The sequence below is a fragment of the Geospiza fortis genome, unplaced genomic scaffold (assembly GCF_000277835.1).
Source record: "Geospiza fortis unplaced genomic scaffold, GeoFor_1.0 scaffold351, whole genome shotgun sequence".
Lineage (NCBI taxonomy): Eukaryota > Metazoa > Chordata > Aves > Passeriformes > Thraupidae > Geospiza > Geospiza fortis.
The window spans coordinates 124,000-146,946 of record NW_005054419.1 but is presented as its reverse complement, the minus strand read 5'-3'; the positions used below and the strand labels follow the sequence as shown (position 1 = coordinate 146,946).

Below are 22,947 nucleotides of genomic sequence, written 5' to 3'. Positions count from 1 at the left end.
TAAGAATGAGACCCTCACTGAAAACAAAGGCATGGAAGCAGGACCAGTGCAGGAGAGAACTTCTACTGGCTTCTCCCAGCCACATTTGTCTGCCTCTCAGTCATTTTTCAAACTGAGATTTTCTACTGAAAGTAGTATAAAAAAAGGCAAAACTGTCACATTTCTGTGACCAGCAGGGTTTGTGGAAAAAAGGCTTCCTTTTTGTATCAAAATTCAACTCTTATTGATTTCATCTGCAGTTTGACCCTGTGTGTTCCCACAGATAATGCACTGAGGCAGCTTAACTGTGACTTGTAGTAAAAATAAGTTTAGGCAGAAACAATTATTTTCCAATTATAATTTAAAATGAAAGAAAAAATAATCTGCTTTTATATATATATTCCAAAGCCCTGACAGCTCCCACTAATCTTTTACAGTTTAGATGGGGCACATGAGAATTCACTGAGAGTAATAAAACACTGCTGTTACCACACACATCTCAAGAGGAAGGAGCACCTTACCAAATTTAAAATGCAGAGAAAGGAGCTTCTTGTGAAGATATTTACTTTTTTAAAAAACATTTCTAGCATTTCAGGGAAACTAAATATCTTATTTTCTAGTAGCTAAGTAAAAATTATTTACTGGTTCTTTGTTATGTTAATGTGCAGGTTGGGACTGGTTCTCCAAGTTGTATTGTTGAAGTGACTGCATGGGTTACATGCAAATATTGTGCTAAATAACCAGACACTGAATCATTATTCCTGACAGAAATCCCTCCATTAAGTTCTACAGAAGGTCTTAAACTCAAATGTTTCAGTGGTGTTGACATTTCTGATTTCTCAATTTATGCATACATTTGTTGGTAGACTAATAAAAACACTACACTGACTAATAAAAATACTGCATACACACACACACACGTTTATATACATATAAACAGCAATAAATAACAAATGTTTGTAAGCCAGCCTGCATTTACAGGATAATCACACTGTAACAGAAGTAACAAGCAAACATACTCACGAATTAGCAGTTTAACATAAGAAGGAAAACTGCTCAGTAAGATTTAAGAAACAGTTTGTGCCTGTGGTCCCTGAGGAGCACAGATGAGCACAGATGGAATTTGGAGCATGTCAAGCTCTGGCAGGTCCCTTAAAAGCAGCTCACCCACAGGACCATCTGGCTGATGGCTCTCCCAAACCCATCCCAGATATTTCCAAAGCATCCAAAACCAGGCAAAACGCCAGGAAGGATGGCCTGCAGTCACACTGCATTATCCAAATGTCTGCAAGGGGCATCAGCCTTCCTCCCTGCAGCATCCCTGAGGGCTGTGGCACCAGGGCCCTTCCTGTCCCACCATGGGGACCGTGTCCCTTTGGGTGTAAGATGAGCAGATTTTGTGACACACAACACATGAGGCATCTTGTCCAGCCCCAGGCCAGCAGGCCAGCAGTGGAAGTGACAAAAATGTCACCTCATTTTCTGTTTATGGTGACAGAGAGTGGAGCTGGGTTTATGTTGGAACCCTGGTTGCTGAGAATTTTAGACTTTCTGTGCTGACAGACACTGAACCCCAAGAGAACACTGCATTTGATGTAAGGTCGTGGAGAAGGCTTCCAAAATGGAATTATACAACTGGGATAATTGGTGTGTAGTTTGAATAGGAGTATGTAATATCACATGGTGGAAAATTTAGAGTTTAAGGTTTTAGAATGTAGTAATATATATAAAGCAAGATAGAGGTTTTAGGGAGGAGGCTGTCCTTCACCTTCTTCTTCATGGGTTTGGGTGGTTTTGTGTAATTGGATAAAAATAGCTGCATTTCGGGCAACAAGTGGTTGGCTATTGGGTTAAAAGTAAAAATAATTTAGGCATCATTTCTTAATTAGAAATTTATCCTTAAAAGACCTTGTAGAAAGAGAGATAGGTCTCCATTTTGTTAGAGTGAAGTGCTGTAGAACTCAGAGTTTGTGAGACTGTGACATAAATAACAACTAATAAACATCTGAGTCTGAACAAGAAATACCATCTCACACATTTAATCCCAACCCTGGCAAAAAAGAAGCAAAGACTCTGCAGGTTTACACAGATTTTTCTGGTGATCCACATCCAGTAGGGCACAGGACAGTTCCCTGTGCTCCACAGGAGATCTGGATTGCACATTTCCTTTAGCAGCCAAAGTTTTTTAAGTGATATTTGTCATTATGGGCTTGTTTCAAGTGCAAGAAAGACTCTGTTTTCTCATGTACACCAATCAGTTCATATTTATGCCCCTGGCAGGGGTTGCCTTGCTAAAACTGGCTTTGCCTTTATCCTGATGAACATATCTGAGGAAAAAGGGGCCTCCTGTCTGGGCAGGCTATTTCAGCAGCTCCTGCTGGCTGAAGGAAGCAGAGCCTTTAGACTGTGCTGCATTCATTTTCTGCCTGACTCCTCTTTGACCTTCTTAGCCAAAGTCATCATTAACTCATTTGCAGCTTTGCAATCAGCTCTACAGTCAGGTCAAGTATTAAATCCATTCCAGTTTCATTTTAGACTTCATGTAATGAGTTATTTTCAAAGTGAATGCAGGATTACATGCAGGGCGACGCACATTATCTAAAATATATATACATTAAAAACCAACATGGAGCTGAAGACAACGCTTATTTTCTGCAATATCAAAGTTCTACAAAACTCACTCTTATTACCCAAAACTGGGACATTGTGTTTCACCAGAAAATGAGCTGTAGATAATTTTAAAATCACGTCACTCCATTGCATCAGAGTAGAATGCCTGTGAGTCTTTGGTCTGGAGGTTTGCCCCAAAGCTTCGGAGTTCACTGACAACTAACAGGCACCACGTGCTCTCAGGGCCCTCAGCTACATTTTGTCAAAACTCCAGACACATGGAAATCACCAATTTATGCTTGAGGAAAAAAGAAAACTAGCAGGTTTTTCTTCTGTCAGTCAGAATGCAATTGATACCAATTTTTTGATTGTTCGTTTCCCCACCCCCCTTCATCCCCCTAGAAAGTACTAACTATAACCATCAAAGAGTTCTTTCTGGGCAAGCTGTTTTCAAAAAACCCAATGTTTGTGTGTGCATGTGTGCATGTGTGTGTGTGTGTGTGTTTATGTTTTATTCTTGATCCAGTGAAGAAAAAAAAACAATTCACAAAAAAATCCCTCAAATTGCTTTTGAAAAGTGCTGAACACCACCACCACAGCCATTATTCACCAACCACATCATGTTGTTTGACAACTCAAGTTGTTTTCTTAAAGTACTGTTTCCTGATTATAGGGAAACACACCAAACAGAAGCACATATGCACTTAAATGATGTGCTTTTTATGGTGTCTTTCCAAGAACAACAGTAGCTAATTGTTGACTTTCCTACTGGCAAATGTCTGTTTAATATGCAGATTTCTTAATGACTACTCTAAAGCAAATTGGCTGTGCTATGGTAATCTAATCATATATATATATCTCTATATTTATTTATAAAAAAAAGGTTTAGAATACTTAGAATATGCTTTACCATCTTTACAGGTAGAACAAATCCATGTGCCCAGCGGTTCACATCTGCCAGGTGTTTTGTTAATTGTAAATACTATTGCTGAAAGCATTTGTAGGGTTTTTTTCGTCCCACTTACTTGGTGCTGACTTGCTTTTGCCAACTGCTCATTGGCTGATTCTACGTTGGAAGAAGAGGCCTCAATGTTGGCTTCGATGCTATCTGCAAATTAAAAGAAGATAATTACAGGGTAATTAAGCCAAATTACAAAAAAAAAAATTACAAATGACAAATTAAACAAAAAAAACCAAAGGTTTTACACCAACAGCAATTCAGCAATTTACTCATGGGCATAAAGAGAGGAGCAGCCTCTTGTTTGTGACCTGTATCTCTGCAGGGAAGTAGGACCAACACCCATTTTGATGAACATCCAACCCATCAGTCAGAGGCAGGATGACTGACAGCTCTCCTCTGATGGGATGGAGGCTGCCTCTCATCCCATGCCTTCTGAAATCAATGGCAAGAGTGACAGGGAATCCAACAGAAAGTGGATCAAGACTGACAACTTTACTGGATTAAATTACAGAAGGGACATGGCACCTGAAATTATCTCGCTATTAGAGCTCAGGGGTAAGATTCATGTGGGTCCATGTGGGTTATTGACCATGCCCAGATGTCTGCTCTTGATCAAATCATCTCAAAAAATATCACAGAGAGCAAATCCACAGTGTGCAATTCCTCCCACTCCCCAGGAGCTGATCAGATTAAACAAACCAAAAGCCAAACTCCTGGATCACATTTCCAAGCTGCAGTGGAGGTCTGTAAAGTGGCTCAGATTGAGAAAAATTGCTGCAATCTACAATGAAATGAGAAGAAACTCACCCTACATTGCTATGTTTGGCACTGGGGGAAGCCTGGATGAACCAGAAAGAATCAAAATGAGACTGGAAAAGAAAGATTATCAGCTACCCATCACAACTGGCAGGTCCCCACTTCCATCAAAATCAAACATTAACTTTGACTCCTGACACCTATGATATAAAACCTGCAAAAAAGGTTTTGTTTTTCCAGCAGAAATCTTGAAATCTTGTCCTCCAAGAGATGTGCAGCCAATAATTTCTGCTCACAGTGGAAGAAGATATGCCCTTGGTCTGTTTCTTGATCAAATGGGTGGTTTTGAACACAAAATACACCATGAAGTGCATGAACTCAATCAGGAGAACTCAGCCTCAGGTAGAAATTGGAGAACAAAGTTACAGGGATTTCTCTAATCCTTAATAAAATCAACTGAAATTCTTCAATTAATAGTATAAGGAGTTGGATTAAGACATGCCACAAAAGATTAAAGTAATTTATTCTTTAAGGTTCTAAAGCAAAGAACAGGAATTAATCTTACCACTTTTGTGGTGGACAAAGAAATGAGGGTTTGCAGATAATTTGTGGAAAGTGCTTGCATTCACATTTTTGCCATTTTTAAATGAAACAGTGTTAAAGTCTGTTAAGGTAATTATGCACTTAAAATAAAATACATTTTTAGAAAAGCAAAGAAAAAGAAAAAAAAAATAAACAAAAGAGAAAAGAGCAAAACCCCAAGTGCCTAATCAATGTAACAGAATTTGGTCATGTATAAAGTTCCTTGGGATCTTAGTGCAGACACCCTTCACTGCTCAACATCCCTTAAAGGCTGATTGGCCTCAGAAAATGAAACATTTAGGCAGAGAGGAGCTACAGAGGAGAAATGTATTAAATATATCCTTCTAAAACAAGAGTAATCTGTCTGCATTCTCCTGGGGAAGACAGAAATCATAGAAGCAGCTTAATTTAGCTCCCTTAAAAGGCCCCCCAGAGGAACCCAACACTTTCCTCTGCCTGCGGGGAGGCCTGAAGAGATTTGCCTTTGTTAGATAAAATTAAACACTGTGCACACCCCCTTGGTGCTCCCTGGAATGGGAGAACCACACCTTGGGCAGAGATTTTGTGAACATCATCTCTGTTTTTCCCAGCACAAGCTTTCCCAGGTAAGAAGGATGTGCTCCATCTCCTGGGTGAGTTGATGTCAAGCCAGAAAGGGAGCCTGGACCCTGGTGGAGCTGTTCCTGCTCACTCCTTCTGCCAGTGGGGGAATACCAGCCTTGGAATAAGTTAAGGTCCCATTTAAATCCTATTTTTTGAAGCAATTGTAATCCTGAGGCACAGGGGAAAAACTAAGACCAACAAAAAACCCCACCAAACCAGCTCTGAAACTCTACAATAATGAGACATAAATATGTAAAGCAATTTAACCAGATATTTCTGCTGATTGACACAGGGAAGCAAGGAGAGGATAAAGAATTTGGCTCAAATCATAGAGAAATAAGCAATAATTCAATGATGTTAATAAGTCAATGATGGGTATGTCTCTGACAGACATTTCAGTCAATCTTTGCTGAACAAGTGATGGTTCACAGCCTCACCTTGGCCACTTTCAGGCTCCTTCCCAGGGTACCTCCCTTGGGGATGGAGAGACGAGGGTGGCAGGGTCCTCAGCAGGCTGAAAAACCTGCTGGAAGGATCTGCCTTTTCCTTTTTCTTTCCCTTTGGATTTGGAATGAAGGGACAGTGAGTTTGTTCCCAAACAGATGAGATAATCCAGCCCTGGGGCCAGAATCTCTTAAAGAAACTGAATCCCACAACAGCTTTCTGCCTTCAGACTCTGGTGACAAATTTATTGTGCAATTTGAGAACAAAAATCCCAAGGGGAGACAGTCGACATTTTGATAAACTCAGGGATAGGGCTGCACCAAAGCAGATGGTGTTTGCAACCAAATACATCAGAGAATTAAGAAAATATTTGTAATTTTTCATCTAAAACACAGTCTTGCAATAGCAGTAGTGAAGGTGGACAGAGCTAGCCAGGCTTTAGATTCAGTTTTTTATGATTTTATGACACATTTATCACACAGAGATGGAAATAATGATGACCCCAAGAGGTATCTTTCAATTCCAGCTATTTATCTGTGTCCTGAGAGCAAGCCCTTCTAATGACCATTTCTTATATGGGAAATCACTGGATTGAGAGTGGCTGGAGTGGGGGTTTTGCCCTAATCTTTCAAGGAATCGCTCACATGGCCTGGATTTTTACAGCAGTAACAATGGATTGGTTTCACAAGGCAGAATTTCAGCTAAATCACTTGAAAGACAGGAAAGTGAGCTCATGAATGAGAATTTTTAAATGCTCCCACTTGGCAGTAACCAAAATGGGCCCCTTCAGGTTTTCATAGTATGCTTTTATTTTTAGCACTTTAATAAGCTTAACCCTCTTTTATGGCTACAACTTCTGGCTAAAAATAATCAATATAGCACACTGAGAGGCACAATAAAAAGAAGAAGGAAAAAATAAAAAAAAAGGAGCATTTTGGTAATGCATAAAGGTTTCTTTCCTAATTAAAAGCCAAGTTTGGAGGGAAATTGCTTTCAGCATGAAAATGAATTTTGCCCATTCGAATTGCCATGTACTTGGAAAGTTTTAAGTGTCATTCCACAAACAAAAGGCCCTCAGGCTTACTGAAGACAGAACTGTGGCTGTAAAAGGGAAGGAAAACCATGACATTTCTTCCAGAGCAAAGTTTAAAATGGCTCAGGGTTATTCATTTGCAAACTTCAATGTAAACACGGAGTTGTAAATTCTGCACACGAGAGGATTTGTAAAATAATTGTGCTCATATGTTAAATTCAGGCTAAATGGGTCAGACTGGTGCAAGAAAATACAATTTTCAGAACTGTGAGTCATCAGGAGCTGTGGTTATTGCGTCCAAAAAAAGGCAGGTAGAACTCACCTTCCCATCTGATTTTAGCAGAGCTCTAATTCTTCCACACAGCACATCACAGCCCTCAGAGGCAAGGACTGAGGCACTGAACAACCACTCAGCACCACTTTCCAGGCAGGCCTGGAAAGAGTATTTAAAGTACCCTAAAATGTCATAACCAGCTCTTCCTGTTGGTTCTTTTTCAGCCAACAGCCCAAACCCCTTGGTCTGAATGAATAAAAGTGGCTACAGGGCAATGGCCAAACACCAGCATAAATTCACAGCACTTTTTCTCCTGAATGATTTATACTGTCCTTGAAATGCATCTTGCAAATGTCAAGTATCTGCTGCATATGGATGTGCTGAAAAATGGTCCTGCCCTGCCAGGGGTTTGCCATGCCTGCCAGGATACATCTCCCAGAGATTTAAAATTCAAACGTTTTCCTGTATGTATCTGTTGGAAAACAACACGTTCTGTAAGAGAATGAGGCACCTCCCATCACCTGCTCGGTGCTAAATGGCAGAGTGCAGAAATATTATCACTTTGGCATCTGCAAAGCTATTTATGTTCTTTCTTACAGAGAGAACAAATTCCTGTTCTTCTGTTTGCCACAGAAGAAGGGTCAGCATATGAGGAATGTCCTGAGGGTGCAGGTCCTGGACCCAGTGACCACTGCACACTCTCAGTCACCCACCCAAGGGCTCCTCAATTCCCACACGATGCTCTCGCGTGGCCTGGGATAATCAATCCTTTAAACCCACAAAATTAGCACATGTGAGGATATTACATCACAACAACATCCCTGATTAATTATTTTTCCCTATTTCCTTCCTTTGCTGATTAAAAAAAGTTATTTCAACATGAGGGGTTTTTTTTTTGTGAAGTAATTTAGGGGTGTATCAGATTTTTTTTATTCCCCAAATAATCTCTGAAAGTAATTTGCAGGGCAAAACAGCTCAAGTAGCTTTGAAGAGGAAATTCCTGTAGCACACCCTTTCTTTTCACAGAATCAGAGAATCATGGACTGGTTTGAATTGGAAGGGGCCTTAAAATCATCCTGTTGCAACCCCCTGCCATGGGCAGGGACACCTTCCACTGTTCCAGGTTTCTCCAAGCCCTGTCCAACCTGGCCTTGAACTCTTCCAGGGATGGGGAGTCCATAACTTCTCTGGGCAACCTTTCCCTTGTGATTTACACTCAATACAATTTTTTTTTAAATTCTGTAAGACATCCAAGTTAAAGAAAAATAAAATATGTTTCTTTAAATTTACAAATAAAAAAGAAGTAAAGACCATTTTTTTCCAAATCCAGCTTGTGAATTGAAAGTTTGAATAAATCCCTTCATTTCATTTGTGTGCAGCATTTTTTCAGAAGTCTGCTTTTGTCTATAATTAACACAAAACTCACTTTCCATCACACAGCTGAGTTATCAAGTCCTGTTGCTGATGAAAGTAGTTTCACTCTGAGTTTGTCACCAGAATAATAAGGTTGGTAGGGGTGTGGATTCAAAGAAATAAATATATTTTATATCTGCTTGCTGTCTTGGAAAGATCATATATTTTACCTACCAAGTAAGGTCACTGATATTTACAACTTGCCTGACCTCTTTTGCTTTACATGGCTCGTTTGATTTACTTAAACTGCTCAAGCCACATTTCCCAAAGAGTCTGGCAGAGAATTGCACCTCCCAGCAGAAATAAACCACCCACCTGAGCAGCTTCTGCCTTCCTGACATTTACTGCTCAATTGCAGCATTATTAGAAACTGAGACCATGGCAGTTCTAACTTCCCCAAAAACTGCTTTGGATAAATTGATGTGAGAAGAATCCTACGGGTGGCAATAAACCTCGTGGAAAGAAGAGCTTTGCTTCTTGTACAAAATTAGCTGGCTCATTAACTGTAATTATACCAGCCCAATCACATTATGAGGGTCAAACACAGAAATAAACACAGCAGACAGATCTTTAGGCGTTAGGAAATTTGCAAGTGTAGAGTTGCCCATCACTCTTCTCCTTGTAAACCAGCATGGGCTGCCTTAGCAGCACTGCCAGCACGAGAGCTGAGTGTGAGTCCCCATGCAAGGGATGACACAAAAATCACACTCACAGAGAGCAGCAGGAGGAGAGAAGCATAAAAGCTCATGCAATTTTTGTGTTGCTAGTTATATGCAGTAAAATTAGCTGGTCAGAGATCACAGCAGCCCACACATGGCTCCAACAACTTTGTCACAGCAGAGGTCACCCAGCAGTGCCTCACATGAGACTGAGGGTGTCCAGCCCTGTCCAGAGAGCTTCAGTGGAGGCCACCACTGCTGCAGTCCAGCTAAACAGGGAAAGGTGAATGGTATAGAACACACCATGGAATCACAGAATGATTTGGCTTAGAAGATACCTTAGAGATGATCTCGTTCTAACCCTCTGCCATGGGACACCTTCCACTAGACCAGGTTGATCAGAGACCCGTCCAACCTGGCCTGGAACACCTCCAGGGGTGGGGCAGCCACAGCTTCTCTGGGCAACCTGTGCCAGTGACCCACTGACCATGTCCTTCAAATTGTCACTCTGTGCCAGTGACCCACTGACCATCTCCTTCAAATTGTCACTCTGTGCCAGTGACCCACTGACCATCTCCTTCAAATTGTTGCCTACAAGGCCATTAAGGATATTAACACCATAAGGATAATAAAACCATACCATTTCAGCAGCTGGGGTGGTTTGCAATGAAGCTGTGTTAGACTTAGCAGAAACACAACTGATGACAGGGCATAAACTGAAGGTGGACAAAGAGGTGGGAAGTGGAATAGATTCAGGAGCACCCCAGTGTACCCTTCCTTCATGGGCTCTGCTCTGTAATGACACTTTACTCTGGGTCTCACCAAGTGGCTGAAAACAACACAGCCAAGAGAAGATTTCCCAGTCCATCAGGAACCTATAAGAACATATGAATTTATGGTAAATGTACATTTAACATTCCCATAACAGCTTCCTCTGAGATCACTTAGGGATATCAACCAAATGAGAGACTTTGCAGGCCACATTCAACTGATCAGAGATATTAAAGCTGTTAAATTCAGGTATCTGGGGTCTGTTCTCGAGATGTGTTCATCTTCTGCAGATGTCACAACTGAGGCACATAACTTGGGAGGGTTTAGTTAGGGCTCCAGTTGAATGATTTCCCAGCTCAGTTTGCAGTCTGACAAGAGACTCCTGGCTGTGCCATCCCGGCAGGCAGACTGGAGGAGGGATGTGCTGATGGGCCCTCTTGACAGTGTTTACATGTCAGAGCAGCCTTCAGGTCAGAAAGGCCTGATTGGACTTGATTTCACAGGAAAAAAACAAAAAAAAAGATTAAAAATAAAAGAGCAAACCCCAAACTGAAAAACCCTCCCTGCATTCCAAAGTTTCCAAAATAAGCAACCCATTTGCATTCATGCAAATACCTTTTCCTTTGAAGGAAGTTCATTGCCATTGTTATTACCATCACTAGGTAATAAGTGACAATGTGGCACTTCAGTGAACGGCAGCTTCACTCAAGGGCTGAACACATTGGCCTATCCAGAAGTTCCTCCTGACTGAAGGAAACCAGCAGCTGCCATGTTTTTACTTCTTTTTCCAGGTCTCTGGGCTCCAGCCTGACAGATACCAGGCAGAGATGTTTGTTAAGTGAAGGACCATCGACTTCAGATCATGTTAAAATTTTTTTTCACCCAGTTATTTTTATATATAAAAAGTCCAGACTTCAAGACTGAAGTGGTCGATCTTTAAGGTCCCTTCCAACCCAAATTCTCCTATGATTCCATGGTTCTTTCAGCCAGTGAGACTTGGTATGCACAGATAGATTTGTGTACATTTATTCTGGACAAAGAAGTAAATTCCTCTAAGAACTGGTAAATTCCTTCCTCTGTTTCTGCTCTTGTGATATTAAAATAGGTGGCCCCTGTGTGAGCTTGGGACCTTTTCCCATTTTAGGGAAGGATACAGATACACAAAGCTTGGTTCCAAAACTGCTCAAAAGAGTCAGAAATGTGATGCTTTTAAAAGTGTGAAATGTTCTCAGAACAATGTGGGTCTTTCCTTGTGGCTTTGTGAAATGCAATGGAGCTGTAAACAGTGATACAAGTGGGGGAAGTTGAATTAGAGCAGTTTAGATAAGGGCTGTAGGTTTTGAGTGTTATTTTGGCATAACTATTAAGGTTCCATACACAGGTGGCATGGAAAAACAGCTTTTGTAAAACACAGATAATTTCCTTTTGCCATGGGCAAAAAAAAAAAAAAGAGCACTAACTCCTATTCAGGTCAACTTTCTTCTCACTTACAAGACAAACAGAAGCCTACAAATTGGACAAATATGCACTTGCTTTCATCAGGTTCCAATACAAATATTGGCAGCTGTGTTGTTGACACTTTCTTCAGAGGCAGTGAGGATTCAAGGATTCTCTTCTCCCTAACAGCAGACACAAAACTGATTCCATGGAAGTCTGCATAGATATTCCAGTACCACCAATCAAAGTAGAAGCTCACAAGTATAAAATAGAGATGTTCAATGTCAAATACTGGGAATGCTTCAGACTTTTGGGGAACTTACAGCTCAGCTGAGTGGTCATTTACGAGTGTGAAAAGGAGTGATTGTTGCTGTTGCAATCACCTCCAACAGAATTTACTTCTCACAGTGCCAAGCCTTGAATCCTTGGATGCTTTGGCTTCAGAATCCTTCTGCTGCCACGACAGTAAAATTTATTGGAGATGAACCTCTGCTGGCCATCTGGAGATCTTGCAATTTGCACATCAGATCCCCAAAGCTTCCCCAGTGCATGTGGGCACTTCCCTGCCCCCACCTCATTTTGGTGGCTTTGGGAACCCTTCCTGCCACACCACCCCATGTCCTTTTTTCAGCAATTCTGTCCTCTGCTCCGACAGGACTGCCGGTCACACCCTCCCTCTCCCACCATTACTAAAATTCTCCTTATGTGCTGGATCCCATCTCTCCAAAGCAGCTGCAAATCCCCACACAGGGTCCCACTGAACCCCAAACCATGTCACCAACACCAATTCTACAGCCAGTTATGGTTTTCTCCTATTAGTGTCCTCCTCCTTGCCCTCTTTGCCCCCACCAGCAGTCCATGTGATGAAGCTGCACCGGGACGTTTTTGCCAAGAGTTCCTGCAGGATTCTGTTGGGAAGATTCTGCTGATTCCCACCTAACCCAGGCCATTGGCTTGTTTTGTTTTCAAAGGCTTGGGCTCACTGATATGGTGATTTATAATTAAATATTTCTATCAAAGAAGTGCCATGACCAGGAACTTGGGCACAGAGTTTGTTTGCAGAAGACACCAAATAACAGAGATATCCTCTCCCAAGTCTGCATTCTATTTCTTCCCTGCATGACAGAAATTGCTCTCTCCCCTAGGGAGTGTTATCCATGTTCATTAAGGAACTGGCCCACATGCCAGAAAAACTCCTTTTAGATTTTTGTAAGAAGCAAGGGTTACTCTGCCTGTGCCATGCACAGACCACACAAACTCTCCCCACAATTCTCCCCAGCTCAGGTGAACCAAAGAGGGATTTTCTCTGGGAGCATTTTGCTGAGGGGCTCATCTCATATTCCCTGGTTTTGTATTTTCCCTGAGTTTCCTAGACAAGCAGACACAGAGTTTTCATCCCATGCATGTCAGAGGAACGGACTAGAAAAAAATAAAACAAGTGCCAAGAGAGCTGTCTCTTGTCATCATGGAATTTTCACTGTGGGGGTTTCAGCATCTCTTGCCTCCTGATTCTTTATCTCCCTTACTTTTGTGTAATATGAATGTCACAAGATAAACAGTGGGACCCTTCAGCAATTGCTTGGGAAGATACCTCGATTGCCTGTCAGGATTAAAAGATAGCTCTTAAAAAAACTGTTAAAATGTTCTGGAGTGTAAGAGGAGCAACAACAACAACAACAAAAAAAAAACACAAAACCCTTATGCTGGCTCAAAGACAAAATGTCCTACTTAGTCTAACAGCTTCTCACAGGGAAGTTAATACTGGGATGGCTTCTATGCATGGGTAAAGTCTTAAAGTAATAAATATTGCCTTAAGAAAAGGAGTTGTGAGAATCTTGAAGCTAGCTGATGTATGTTGTCATGTCCCTCAAGGCACTAGCATCTGATGTGCTTTTAGAGATGAATCAGGCTCCAAAGTTATCCATGCAAAAAAAATAAGCTTTCAAAACAGCACCAAGAGGGGAAAAAACAGAAAGAAAAGAAAAAGAAAAAAAGAAAATATACAAAACCCCCTGATTTTAAAGATAATTTTGATTTTTTTCTTTTTGCTGCCCCTGTGAACCTGAGTGGTGTTTTTCAGAGGAGTGTAGATCACTCATTTCAGTGTAAAAGGAAGTATCTTATGGTAATGAAAATTTGCAGAGATATGAACTCAGCAAAGAAATCCAGGGTGGTTAACAAGCAGCAGAGAAGAGTTTCTGCTCTTAAAATCTGCATATGGCTGTCTCAGGACTTGCTCCTGCTCCCAGGAGCACCACTGAGAATTCCAGCTGAGCCTTTAGGTGAGAAATATCCCCATAAATCCTGCTGCTCTGGAGTTTAGGTCCCTCAACCAGCCTTTAGGACAATTAGCTCCCAATTTTGGAAGTGGACAGTTGTTTCAGAAGTACCACATATTGTTACTGTGCATATAAAAAACAAGAGATAAAGAAAAAAAAAGTCTGACTTTTCTTCACATCAGCAGAAAGGAGCAGTGACTAAAGTGAGAGAGAGCTGATCTAAAGCGTCTTCTGTCTCTGTTCACCAGAATTGGTGGCTCCCAGTGATGGGCTGCTCCTAAAGATAGGACTAGGAGCGACTCTTATCTCTTTTCCCAGTTTTCTCCACCCAATTTGTTTCTAGTCATTGGTAGCTGCAGAACAAGAGCAGATCAACTAATGGGCAGAAACTTCAGACTTTATATGAGCACATCTTGATGTCAGGCTTCTGTAAATTCAATTAGACATGCTGTGCTATGTGGAATGAAAATTCTATTTGGAAACAAAAAAGCTCCTTAATTTTCTCTAATTTCATCAATAATCATCATAATAATTGCCACTATTATTGTTTTTTTAATTACAGTTCCAGGTAGAAAGGAAGAATTGGATCCCTTTCCAGTTAATGTTATATATTCTCCAGCTTCCTTTTTTGCAGTCAAAAGGGAATGGATTCATCTCCCTGTGAATTCTATTTTATGCTAAATATACCAGCAAAATGTCCATAACATCAGAACCTTATTGCACAGGGCAGCTTGTCAGATCCAGACATCTCTGGATGTACAAAATGCTCAAAACACAGGGAAAATGATCACAGCATCAACAAAGGGCTGCTCGTGAGGGACAAAACCGTGTTGGAATGGTGGAAGAGGGTAATAAAGCCCATAATTTTCATGTGACACCTACCTATTGTGTCTCCTTGCTCGTGCACCATGGAGGCCAGGTCTTTGATGATCTGGTTCACATCCAACATGTCACTCTGGAAAGACAGAAATCCTAACATTACCCAGGAATGGGGAATATCCACGTACAAAAGGCACGTTCCACAGTCCAGCTTGGCAAAGAAAAACACAAACCTAGAAATTTTCAGTGGTGTAGAAGAAAAAGGGAAAGTTATAATGCTCCCATAGTAAAAAATTCCCTCATGGAATTAGATCCAGCCATGGTTTGCTGGATCTAAGTCAGGCAGCTGACTCAAGCTTTGTGAGAGGAGCAGGTGGAATGATCACATTTTAGTGCTTGCTTTTCAGAGATGTGGAGGACTAAGGAAAAACAGCAATAAAAACAACAGTGGCAAACCCTTCTCTTTCTAAAATAGTTGTTGGTGATGCAGGCCATTCCTCCCAGACTGTTTTTTCTCCTGCACAGAAAGAGGCCAACTCTCAGCACAGCATCCATCTGATGCTATTCATAAACTGATGGATACAATCAAAAACTCCCTGAATTTGAAATTACCTTATTGGTAGGGCAATAAGGAAAGAGCTGTTTGATGAACAGATTCATTTATATGTTTTCAAGTAGTTAAAAAAAAAAAAAGTAACTGCATTGAGCTCTGAAATTTTCTCTGTGAAAACACAGCAAATTACCCATGAGTTTGTTTCCTTCATTTCTGAACACTTACCATATAAAAGAGCAAATGTGAGCATATGTTGACATCATATGACACTGAGTCTTGTAAAAAGAATTAGTTTAGCAATAATAGACATAATAATATAGACACTGCTAAATGCACTACCAGTAAGGCAGCACTACCAGAGCAGAAAAAAAGACCCTAAAAAAGGATTTATTTTTTCAACCTTACAAGTAAGAGAACCACAGAAACATTGAAATGGGCAGGAACCTTTGGAAATTATTTAGCCCAACAGCCTCTCTCAGAGCAGACAACTAAAGTAGGGTGCTCAGGGTGTGGTTTTGTGTGCCCCCAAGGATGGAGAGTCCACAGACTGTCTGGCAAACTGTGAGTTCATGGAACCCTGTGTGTTGTTTGAGCATGGCTGGATGACAGGCACCCACCAAATCTGCTCTACCACTCCCCTCTGTGAGTAAACAGGAGGCTGAAAATATAATGAAGGGTTCATAAATTAAGGACCAGGAGATCTCAGCCTCCATAACCATCATGGGCAAAACAGACAGATATTAATTGAATTTATTTATTATTAACAAAATCAGAGCAGGATAATGAGAAGTTTCAGAACTGCCTGGACACAATCTTCTTTGCTTTATTATGATTTCTCACAGCTTTTGCACTGGGATTTTCTTGCAGCCTGTGCTCTGGGATGGCTGGAGCAGGGAGGCGGCACCAGATGGCCCCACTGTGGTCCCTTCCAGCCTGGCCCACTCTGGGATTCCATGTTCATCCCAAAAGATCCAATTGCCTCCACCATGCTTTTTAAATAACTCCATTTCCCCACTAACAAATTTAGAAAATGGTGCAAAATGAATCCATGTCCTCCTACTGAAGTTTGCTATGAGAATATAACTGGCATAACACTCCAACACATAATGCAATAGAACTGCATCAATTTAAAATGAGGTCTGGGAGTCCCGCTGTGAGTGCTGGAATAGAGCAAATTGTTGAATAACTGAAGATGGAGGAAAAGCAAAAGATTGAAAAAGCTGTGAGAAATCATAATGAAGGAAAAAAAACCACTCCCCCAACCAAAGACTGGGTAATGCACTACAAAATGTGCTTCATTCCTTCATTTGTCAAGCATAATGAAGCTTTAATTATGGATGGTATTATTCCTAACTTGCAAATACTGCAGAATACTTTGCAAAACAATGAAGTTTAAGTAATTTGAGGTTGTACTTGAGCAGTGTGTTAGTAAATCATTACTGGGAAATGAAGAAAAATTAGTGGTGATTTTTTTTTTTTTTGTAGTGGGGAAGTTTTCCGAGCTTTTTGTAAAAGTTTTTTAAGGGAGACAAAGTTTAGCAAAATGTGAAGAACTGAGAACTAACTTTAATGTCTTGCTCTGCTCTTGTTTAACTGCTTTGCAAAAGATGATTAAGGAAAATAAAAACAAAACAAAAAAATAATACTAAAAAGCCCAGAATGCTAATTTTTCTGTCTTGGCTAAATTGTCACTGACGTAATATTTTGTGTCTGTTCTTTGCAATATAAATACAATCCTTTTATATTTCAGTCTGCTTTATTTTGTTGTGCTTCTTTTTCAGCACTTTAAGTGAAGGTGGCTTAAAACTCACAAATTTGGTTTTGGAAGTACATTTGCTTAGACAGAGTTTATTGCAATATATTGAATTACACGTGCCCCCACCCACCTCAAGCATTTCCACTGGAATAAAACAGATGATACACTGACTTCTTAGAGGACCCTTCCCAGCTAATTTAGCCATGAGGAGTTGGGCTGTGTGTGTGTCCTGATCCCCAGATATTGGGTGAGGTAGAGAAGAATGAGGAAGAAAATTCAACATTGTGTGCCAACGGTGCTGGTTCAACTTTGCCATTTGTATTCAGGTACTTGAAAGAAACCATCTGCAGCTGCAGAGTACAGATCCTCTCCATAATGTTGCAATAACACTTAAAATTACTGTTTAGCAAATATGCATCAGTGAGAGCCAGCGCTGAGTTGTGAGGAAGGAAAAACTGCACTTGAAGAAAACCAAATACGGGTGAGTTATAAAGCACAGAGCACAAAAACAATCTGACCTGAAGGAAGAAATCTGCTGAATAATTTAACCTGGCAATGTGGAGTCTCAAAGTCCTTGATATATGTAAGGAAAACAAAGGAAGAAATAGAAGAAAGAAAAATACCCAGAAATAAAAGCCTTCCATAATGGAATATACCTTGGAGCTACTCTCCTGCTCCTTCTTGCCAGGTCTGCTCCATCCCCAAGTACCTCTGAGCTTGCCAGGCATCAGAGTTTGTTAGGAAAATCAGATTGCCTTTGGTTCCCCATGTTTGCACACACCTCACAGAATTCACAGTGAAATGCAGCTCCTCATAAATCTCTGACTCCACAGAACCCAGGAGTGCAGCAGCCACCACCATTCCCAAAATTCTGTCTCCCTGCCAGCTAACTAGGCTGGGGCTCCCGGGGTTTTAATTAACACCAGTCTTTCCCGGCTGGCAACAATTCATTCACTATATTCTGCAGCAAGAGGGAGACAGATTTAAACTGTTCCAAATAAATCCTCTTTTCTTTTTTTTCTTTTTTTTCCCCTCCCCAAAAAGGAGAAATCCATTGTTCAGATTAGTAGACAGGATTTAATATCACCCATTCTGGAACAAAAAGAATTAAAGTAGTCAACAATAAAATGAAATGGCAGCAGCTAAAGATGGCCAGAAAAGCAGAGAAGTGATAGAAGAGAAAAGCAGAGATGCAAAAGAATGAGGCTCTTAAGTTCCAGAGGATTAACTCTCACTAGGGAAAATTAGTTTGGGAAGTTCTTAACAGAAAGTACTAGGTTAAAATGGCAGGACTATCTGAGTCACTTAACCTGACTCAATAAATGATTAATGTCACTGCATAGTACTGAGATTTTGGGGAAAAAAAATTAAATTTGCAAACCTGACACAAAAATGGCTGGAAATATGATTTTGCAGATAAACCAGAAATTTCAATTTCCCATTTCTTGATCTAACAAGATAAAGATTTTAACATTTCTGAAATTAATTTGCAAGCAAGTCAGGTTATAAAACCCAGACATTGTCACCAGTGTGGGAACAATAAATCCCAGCAGCCCATTTCCCCACAGAATGAACATTACTGAAGTATTTCCAAGACAAAAAATAAGCAAACCTCTTCTCTCTTCTACTCTCATGCTTTGTGGGGTGAAGATTTATTCACACTGAAAACTTGCAACATTACTCTGCCCTTAATGATATCCTAAAGACACTGTTGTATTCCAGACATGGGAATGGTGTTAAATAAACCAGAGAGGGGAACATGTTCTCCTCGGAAGGACACAGAACAAACCTGTGTAGTCAATAATTCCTCTCTCACATGGAGACAGATCCCAGCCTCCCCTATCAGTGTCAGCTCAGGTCCTCAAGGGAAGGAGCACTCATTTCTAGGAATGTTTGCCTTAGGTTTGTATAAAAATGGGATCAAAAGTATCAGTGGTCTATCCTATTTAGCACATGTGTTTACTCACAAACCAGCCATCCATTTTTTAAAGGACTATAAATTAGCATTTAAATTAATTGCTGCCTCAATATTCAGGAGCTGCTGAATTTTTACAAGCGAGGTCACATTCTGACCCATCATTTTTCTGCAGCAAGCAGCCAGGAGAGCTGTAAAATAAACCCCAAGGAGATCCTGAAAGATGTCCTAGAAGGCCCATGTGTGCATTTCTGAACACGGAAGCACTCCAAAACACAATAAAGCAAAACAAACCCCTTGTGCTTGTTATCTTTGGGGGAAAAAAACAACAAAACAAGAAAAAAAAAAGATTAACCAACAGCCCTTTGTAGTTTCTGTCATGTTTTACCAAAGAGATGATGAGATGTTCCTTGTGTGTTGTCCCTTCTGCAATAGCTGTGGGGCATCTCCTACCCTGTGGTCCACCATGTATGGACATGGAAAAACAAATCAGAGCATGGTGTTTGTCTGTCCTCATTCCTTTCTGAGAGGCAGGGGAAGGAAAGGAAAAGGAAAAAAAAATAATATGAAACATGAGCAAGCTTCTGATGTAAGATAGGCAGAAACTAAATCTTGCTGCAACAGCCTTTCAACAAATATTTTTCTCTTGTCTATGGCTGGGGAGAAAAAAATGACATTCAATAAATCAACCTGATTCAGCCTAAGCAACAACAGACCAGCAGAAAATTGTTTTGAGGGCAGAAGCCATCCAGAACAGCAATTACAGACTGAGTTAGATCTCCTCTGGGACTCAACAACAGCCAGAGTGTGGAGTTTCTCTCTCCCTCTCTTGCCTGTGCACGTTTCCTCTCTCTTTTGCTGTCTTAGAGGTCTGTGTCATCTCACGGAGTGCAAAATCATGCTGCATAATTAAAGTAGTCATGCTGAGCTTGGGGATGCCAGTCCAGCACCTACCTGGGGACACCAGCCCAGGAAACACGACAGGAAGGGGGTTCCTGCCCACCAAATCCACGTGCAGAGGCTGTGGGAGCTGAGATGCCTTGAGCTCATCAGAGAGAGCTGAGGCCACCACAGAGGGCACCTCAACAGGGATGGGAACAGAGATCCTGCCAGCTGCCAGCTGGTGTTTTATTCATTCTGCCCCTGGCTGGATGTCACATGCCCACCAAAGCTGCTCTGTCACTCTCCTCCTCAGCTGGACAGGGGAGAGGAGATACAACAAAAGGCTCTTGGGGTGAGATAAGGACAGGGAGAGATCAGTCATCAGTTACTGACAAATGGGCAAAATAGACTTGATTTGGGTAAATCAGATTCATTTGTTACCAGTTAAAATCAGAGTAGGGCAATAAAAAACGATATCAATTCTTAAAACACTTCTCCCCAGCCTTCCCTTCTTCCTGGATTCACTTCCATGTTCTCTCCCTCCTCCACTGCTGTGGCACAGGGGAATAGGGAATGGGGGCTGTGGTCAGTTTGTCACACATTTCTTACTCCTCACACTCTTCCCCAGCCCCATTGTGGGGTCCCTCCCAAGGCAGAGTCCCCCACAAACCCCTCCAGCCTGGGTTCTTCCCAGGGGCTGCAGTTCTTCAGGTGGATCCTCCACAGGGCCACAAATCCTGCTGGTTCTATTGTCATGGAATCAGAATCATAAAATCACAGAATGGCTTGGGTTGAAGGGACTTTGAACATCATCTCATTCCAAGCCCCTGAGATGGGCAGGGACATCTTCCCCTATCCCAGGCTGCTCCAAGCCCCATCCAACCTGGCCTGGAGCACTCCAGGGATGGGGCAGCCACAGCTTCTCTGGGCAGCCTCTGCCAGGGCCTCATCACCCTCACAGGGAAGAATTTCTTCCTAATATCCAATCTAAATGTGCCTTCTACTGGTTTAAAGTCATTCCCCCTTGCCAGGGTTGTCTAAGGGAAATATAAGAACACAAACATAGGAAGAGGTAGTTTGACCTTTTAAAAACTCTTTGGATCTGAAAATAGGAGATGTGTTAATGGAGGAGGTCATCAATAGTTCTGGCTTTATGTAGATATCCTCACTGTATATTTGAAAATTATAATAAAGCATCAAAGATCACATAAAGAATTCTTTATACCCAATTTGATTATGATCTTCAAATTAATTAACATCCAAAATTTAATTTAAATTCATCAGTTTGTAAAGGTCTGTGAATTCTCTTATGTATGTTCATGTGGGTATTTATAGAGGCACACAAACACAGGTATTCTCATGTACCACAAACACTCCCACCTGTATAAACAGCCACTGCATAGAGACAGACAATAATAATTTTAAGATTAACTTGCCCTGAACATACACCAGGTGTTAAATGAACATTTGAGGCTTAGCAGATTGCAGAGATATAAACATAGCCTATTTCTGTCTACAGTAGCAGAAAACAGACCTTAAATCTCAGGCTTCTTTTTCCTGGCTAAACATTCTGATGTAGAATAAGCGTGAACACTGATACGATCTGATAACAATCAAGTAAACAAAAAATAAAAGAAAAAATGTTTGCCTTGCTTAGTTTTAACCAAAAAAAAGAAAAAAGCTGTGTCGATTCCATTTTGTCTTCAACTTAATGCTGTGAAAGTTTTGATATCAGGGAGAGCAGGAGTGATGGGTCACATCAGAAAACTGAAATGCAGCAGTTGTGTCATCATGAAATCAGAATCATAAAGTCACAGAATGGTTTGGGTTTGAAGGGGCTTTACAGATCACCCGGTTCCAACCCCTGCCATGTGCAGGGACACTTTCCACTGGACCAGGCTGCTCCAAGCCCCATCCAACCTGGCCTTGAGCACTCCAGAGCTGGAATCAGTGCCCCAGGTGGGGCTTCACAAGTGTGGAAAAGAGGGACAGAGGGGTGTGGACAACAAAAGAATTATGCTACAAATTCGAGGTGCAGAGCAAATGGAGAATGTTTCAAATTTCACCCAGGATGGAGAAGAGCATGTGAATTTACATATTTTGCAGTGCCCTGCCCTTCCTTCATCCCCACCACTCTCCTCTTCCACCAGACACTCATAAAGTCACCAAAGAGTGAAAGAGGAAGGGAGATGCACAAACTAAGGAAATGAAGAGGGAAGCGTCTTCATTACTCTCCAGAGTGAACATCAGCTCTGCTCTCCAAATGGGAATGTGCCTCAATTTTATTTCTCTTTACTGGATGTTCCTTCACCTTGTTAGCACAGCTGGAAGAAGACTCTGGGATGTTATAATTCATATTTGGAAGCAATAACCCTGAACAACCTGATCCATGGCAGTGGGGTTGGAACTGGGAGATCTTTGAGGTCCCAACCCAAACCAGTCTATGATTCTATGATTTATTTTCTCATGGTTGCAGAAGAATGTTTCTGAACCCTCACTATGAATCCAAACTTTTAGTCTCCTACAGCCAAGTTTCTATCTACTTTACCACTAAAGAAAGATTAATATCTTTGCTTTTCAACAAACCCTTGGGCTGGATATGAAAGAGACTCACATATCAGAAATATTGCTTCTGTTTTCTGATATGCTAGAAAGGTTTTTGTGGGATTTTTTGCCTTCTCACCTTTCCCAGCTCCCTGGAGTTGAATTAAGGAGTTCCTTCTGAGTTAATTCACATATGTATATAGGCTAATCAAATGGCACAAAAGTAATTACATGAAGGACCCAAAATGAACAGAGATAATGAAATGCCTGACACTGTGGCCTTTGTAGACCAGGAATAAAAATACTTAGTGAAGATGAAGGTTCTCCCAATAGAGGAAATCCATTTGTACTTCAAATATAGATTGTAACTTAGGGTTTGTGAAATTTGCTGGCCTGACACTCTGAAAGCAAAAATTAAATACAATACAAAAGGTAAACATAAAAGCCATGCAAACCAGAGCAGAATTGCCCACCACCAATAATCCACAGCCTTGTCCAAGAAAAAGCTTTTATGGGCAACAGATCCCTTTTCTTCCTGCAAGGGCTGGGCAGTAACCACAGTGATTTGATGCAATTGTCACAAAGTGTTTCATGTGGTGGGTACCTGTCCAACAGGAACTATTTGTCTAGTTCCTGGAGAGCACATTTATTTTGCTCTCCAACAGCTCCAAGGAGCC

General features: G+C 41.1%; 1 protein-coding gene across 1 annotated transcript in view; it reads right to left on the bottom strand.

Moving 5' to 3' along the window:
• Positions 1-22,947, bottom strand: part of TSNARE1 (t-SNARE domain containing 1) — a gene marked incomplete at its 5' end in the record, with an annotated part of 305,337 nt that overhangs the window by 166,623 nt on the left and 115,767 nt on the right. The window contains 2 exons of the mRNA XM_005426622.2: positions 3,615-3,697; positions 14,684-14,756. Coding sequence (XP_005426679.2) covers positions 3,615-3,697; positions 14,684-14,756 — 156 coding nt within the window. The remainder of the gene's footprint in view (positions 1-3,614; positions 3,698-14,683; positions 14,757-22,947) is intronic.